The sequence below is a fragment of the Colobus angolensis genome, unplaced genomic scaffold (genome assembly GCF_000951035.1).
Source record: "Colobus angolensis palliatus isolate OR3802 unplaced genomic scaffold, Cang.pa_1.0 Scaffold12, whole genome shotgun sequence".
Classification (NCBI taxonomy): domain Eukaryota; kingdom Metazoa; phylum Chordata; class Mammalia; order Primates; family Cercopithecidae; genus Colobus; species Colobus angolensis.
Window position 1 is genome coordinate 2,365,830 of NW_012113141.1, and position 5,132 is coordinate 2,370,961.

At 38.3% G+C, this 5,132-nt stretch overlaps 1 protein-coding gene across 1 annotated transcript in view; it reads left to right on the forward strand.

Moving 5' to 3' along the window:
* Nucleotides 1-3,220, forward strand: part of VPS26A (vacuolar protein sorting 26 homolog A (S. pombe)) — a 54,885-nt gene extending 51,665 nt beyond the window's left edge. Inside the window, exon 9 of the mRNA XM_011927105.1 lies at nucleotides 1,529-3,220. Within this exon, the coding sequence (XP_011782495.1) occupies nucleotides 1,529-1,557 (29 nt within the window). The 3' untranslated portion in view covers nucleotides 1,558-3,220. The remainder of the gene's footprint in view (nucleotides 1-1,528) is intronic.
* The last annotated feature ends 1,912 nt before the right edge of the window (nucleotides 3,221-5,132 follow it).

Sequence of the window (5,132 nt, forward strand, 5' to 3'; positions counted from 1 at the left end):
GGAGTGCAGTGGCCGGATCTCAGCTCACTGCAACCTCCGCCTCCCGGGTTCAAGCAATTCTCCTGCCTCAGCCTCCCGAGTAGCTGGGATTACAGACGTGTACCACCATGCCCGGCTAATTTTTCTATTTTTAGTAGAGACAGGGTATCACCATGTTGACCAGGCTGGTCTTGAATTCCTGACCTCAGGTGATCCACTCGCCTCAGCCTCCCAGAATGCTGGGATTACAGGCATAAGCCACTGTGCCTGGCCACCTCTGATACTTTTTTTAATATAAAGTGTTCATTACAAACTTGTTCTCATTTGAAAATCAAAAGTTTTTGGTGAATTTTGAATGAAGATAGTAATTAGAATGGTCTTTTGTATTCTGAATCAGATTAATAAATATGTAGTTGAATGTCAGTTGAGAGTTCAAAGCTAAGTTAGAAATTATTCTCTGCTAAGTACTGTGAAAAATACAGAAACTACCTTTTATAAATGTGATCTGTCCTCCATGTTCTCACATTGTAGATGTCTGGGAAAAAGAAAAATAATATAAACAGAATACTTAAATAATAGTTTGACAGTAATTTAGAAGAGTGAAAACCTATTCCAGTATTGCCATCCTAATGCTGTATAATTAAACATAGGTAATTTATAACTTCAAAATAAATTACATGATTTTTACAATTTCAAAATCAATTTCGTATCATGGCACTATTGGAGGTAGTGTGTTATTTCCCATGTGCACTCATTTGGATGTTTAAATTCTGATGTTGGGGGAGAAAACAAACCAACCAACCCAGCCTATAATGACTTCATGAAGCAGATAATTTTAGGAATTTAGAAGACGGAAGTTCTCAGGATGGATTGGTTAGGGTAAGAGTTAGGTAGGGAAATAGAGATTTGAAGACTGGGGAAGATGCAGGGCGAGTTTATTTGGATTGCATTGAAGGCTGAGAGTAACTCAGTTTGGCCGGTGGGGGAAGAGGGTCTAGGGAGGGAAGAGAGCAATGTTGGCAAATTGGATAAAGGTTATAGAGGGGCATGAATACCTGTTTGGAGATTTATCCTGGAGGCACTGAGAACGACTAAAGGGCAATCCAAGCAGTGTGCTACAGGATTAACCTGGTAGTGATAATAAAGGATTAGATAGAAAGGGCTCTGCCTCTCTTGCCTCTGAGGAAGCTGTTTTAATATCTAGTGACAAGAACTTGAACTTCGATGAGGGCAGTGGAACAGAAACCAAAGGATGGATTTGGGGAATTCTTTAAAGTAACAATAGGACCTCTTGCCAGATTGGATTGGTGGTGGTGGAATGCATGGGTGCTGGTGATAGGAGCACTGGAGGTAGAAGGGGCAGTCAAATTAGAGCTGGAAGAAAGTGGATCAGTTAGAAAAGAGGAGGGCTTTTGTAGGGAAGAATTTAATTTTATTATGGTTAAAATTGAAGTGGCAATTATGATTTCCATGGTGAAAATTTAAGGCATCATAGAGATAAGGGATCATATCACACATTATTTGTTAATATCTTGCATTTGTTTACTAGGAGATAATTTTATGGAGAAAAGCTCCTGAAAAACTGAGGAAACAGAGAACAAACTTTCACCAGCGATTTGAATCTCCAGAATCACAGGCATCTGCTGAACAGCCTGAAATGTGAACTGAACAGGAGAAAAAAAGCAAAAAACTCCTGTAACCCTTGAGATTAAGTTCAGCAGGTTAAAGATGGTTGCAGCCAGAGGGGGCGGAAAAAGGCCAAAACTCCATATATATTAGTCTTCCTTTATCTTACAGTGCTGCATTTATGATATAATGAAATGTTCTTTTCATGTATATACATTTTTAAAAGTGCTTTCTTTGAAACACTGGAACTTTCTTAAGCTGCCTTTTTTTTTTTAAACTTCCTACTTTGATGATAAGCACTCAGATATGCATCAGCGTAAACATGAAAATTTTTCATGTGAGTAGGCTGGTATTTGTAATTTTGCTTTCTTTCTGCATAATGTTGATTTTAAATCCTTCTCTCTTTTCAGGCTAATGATTACCTCTTATTCTCTACATGCAAAGAATTAAATATTTTGTGTTCAAATAAAATTAGAAAAGCTGAGTGGCCCCTTGTGTCCTGCAAAGGTTTAAAACATGGCATCTCAATATTTTTGAGAACTACATTTGTTTTTACATATGTGTTTGAGAAAAGCATATGGAGTGCTTCACTGCAGGCACTTCTGAGTACCATTCCATGGCTTCCAGAATTTTATCCTCTTTGAGGTCTTCTGTGCTATGAATATTAGATTTCTTTCCCCAAGGGATTATGTGGCAGGTCATTATGGCCTTTTTTTGGGCCATATTAAGTAACAGTTTTGCTATTTTCCAATAGTACAGCTGTGTGTTTTCTGCAATGTGGAGTTGACTTAGGTTGGCATTTTAGATTTGTTAAAACTGTTTTTTCCATAAATACTTTGAAACATATTTATATATTTCAATTTAAGGAATCTTTTTGCCATGTGTATGCAAATATCATTTTCTTCATAAATTCATTCTCTCTTCAGGGGAAAATTTTGGGATGGGGGACTGAGGAGGACCTGTGAAGCATGTCGTTATCTAGATCTGGGTAATTTCATGTTTATTAAACTCGAACTTTGGCTAAACTCACATTGAAACTTCATCCCGTCTCTTAATTTTTTAACACTAAATTCAAGTCATTTGTTTAAAGTCTCTAAAAAAGAAGTTTGCAGTCATCCATTCATGTGCATGGGGTCTGATCGCAAATACACTAAATGTGGAGTGTAGGAACCAAAATGAAACCTGCTGTATGGCAACTACTTTCACTTACGGTTCATTGGTTTTTGTACCAATATTTTTTAATGCACTTCAGTGCAAGTCTTGTCAGTTAACCTTACTTTATGAGTAAGCTAAATAACCCAAATTACATTTCTTTAAACCTGTTTTACTGCTATGGCACTTTGATAAAATGGTCAGTAACCAGCTTTACTGGCAAAAGGGTCCATGTACCATGTGCTGGAGCATCTGTTCTACATGTGGATATCTATGAATGGTAATGTTTTCCTTCATGTAAGTGCCTATTCAGAGTTTCAAAATTTTAAAATGCCAAATATTTTCATGGTCATTTGCATGTAGTAATGTAGAAAATATTCAAAAATATTTTGAAAACCAATTGTATGTTAACCAGCCTCAAATTGTGCAACCATGATGTATAATAAAGAATTTGAAACAGAAACTGAGTTTGCTGTTTGAATCATTAATGTAGCTCTATTCTCAAATCTCATTGTTAGATTTATTGTTAAGGATAGGATTGTTCAGTAGTTTAGGAAGCTGTAATTGTGATAATGAATTTTTATAAATATTACTGGTTTCAATTTTAAATAGCTATGTAATGATTTTAATAGGCTGGTTTAAAACTGTCATATACAGGATGCCTATCCATTTTGCTCAAGACTTTTTGTAGCATAACCAATTTGAAAAATAAAAATTCAAATTTAGTATTTGGTGATTTCAGTCAAAAGTCAGCCAGTTAATTAGATGATAAACTGAAAAAGAAATTTGTGTCTTATTGAAGAGTTACAATGTCTAATCCACTGGTTCACAACCCTGGCTGCATATTAGAATCACCTTAGAAGCTTTTAAAAATAACCAGGCCCGGGTCCTACTCTGACCAATGAAACAAGAATCTCAGAGACTGGGCCATAAGCATTCAAAACAAAACAACCTCAAAAAAATACCTGTAATCCCAGCCACTTCAGGAGTCTGAGGCAAAAGGATCACCTGAAGCCAGGAATTCGAGACCAGCCTGGCCAAAGCAGTGAGACCCTATCTCTACAAAAAAATTAAAAATGAGCTGGGCATGGTGGTATGCACCTGTATTCCCAGCTAGCTACCCAGGAAGCTGAGACGGGAAGATCCCTTTGAGAGGTGAAGCCAGCTGAACTTCTGGGTCGTGTGGGGACTGGGAGAACTTTTCTGTCTTACAAGAGGATTGTAGAATGCACCAATCAACACTGTAGCTAGGATTGTAAAACGCACAAATCAGTGTTCTGTGGCTAGCTGGAGATTTGTAAAATACGCCAATCAGTGCTTGTGAAAAGGCACCAATCAAGCTGGGTGCAGTGGCTCACGCCTGTAATTCCAGCACTTTGGAAGGCTGAGGTGGGCGGATCATCTGAGGTCGGCAGTTTGAGACCAGCCTGACCAACATGGAGAAACCCCATCTCTACTAAAAATACAAAATTAGGTCGGCGTGGTGGCACATGCCTGTAATCCCAGCTACTCTGAGGCAGGAGAATGGCGTAAACCCAGGAGGCGGAGCTAGCAGTGAGCTGAGATCTGGCCACGGCACTCCAGCCTGGGCGACAGAGCGAGACTCCGTCTCAAAAGAAAAAAAAAAAAAAAGAAAAAAAAGAAGGCAATAAAGAACAAAGAATGAAGTAAAGGTCAGCAGAATTTCCACCACCATTGAGACTAATGTATGTGTGTTTAGATCATATTATGGATATTGCTTTTTTTTCTTACTGTTTTTAATTTTTTTGTAGAGATGGAGTCTCACTATGTTGCCCAAGCTGGTCTTTGAACTCTTGGGCTTAAGCAATCCTCCTGCCTTGGCCTTCCAAAGTGCTGGGATTATAGGCATGAGCCACCGCACCCAACTATATTCTTTAATTTGCATTTTTACTTAGTAGTGTCTTGAATATCTTATCAACAAATATACATCATTATTATTATTACTATTTTTATTTTTTGAGGTGGGGAATCTTCCGAGCAATCCTCCAATTACAGCCTCCTGAGTAGCTGGGAGGTACAGGCATGTACCACTGTGCCCTGCTGATTTATTCCTTTTTAAACAATTCTGTTATAAATGTCCATGAGATGACTGAATTCTAATACTTTTTTTTTCTTTTTTCTTTTTTTTTTGCGACAGAGCCTTGCTCTGCTGCCCAGGCTGGAGTGCAGTGGTGTAATCTTAGCTCACTGCAACCTCCGCCTTCCAGGTTCAAGCGATTCTCGTACTTCAGCCTCCCAAGTAGCTGGGATTACAGGTGTGTGCCACTACACCAGTCTAATTTTTATATTTTCTTTTTCGTAGAGACAGGGTTTTGCCATGTTGGCCAGACTGGTCTCAAACTCCTGGCTTAAAG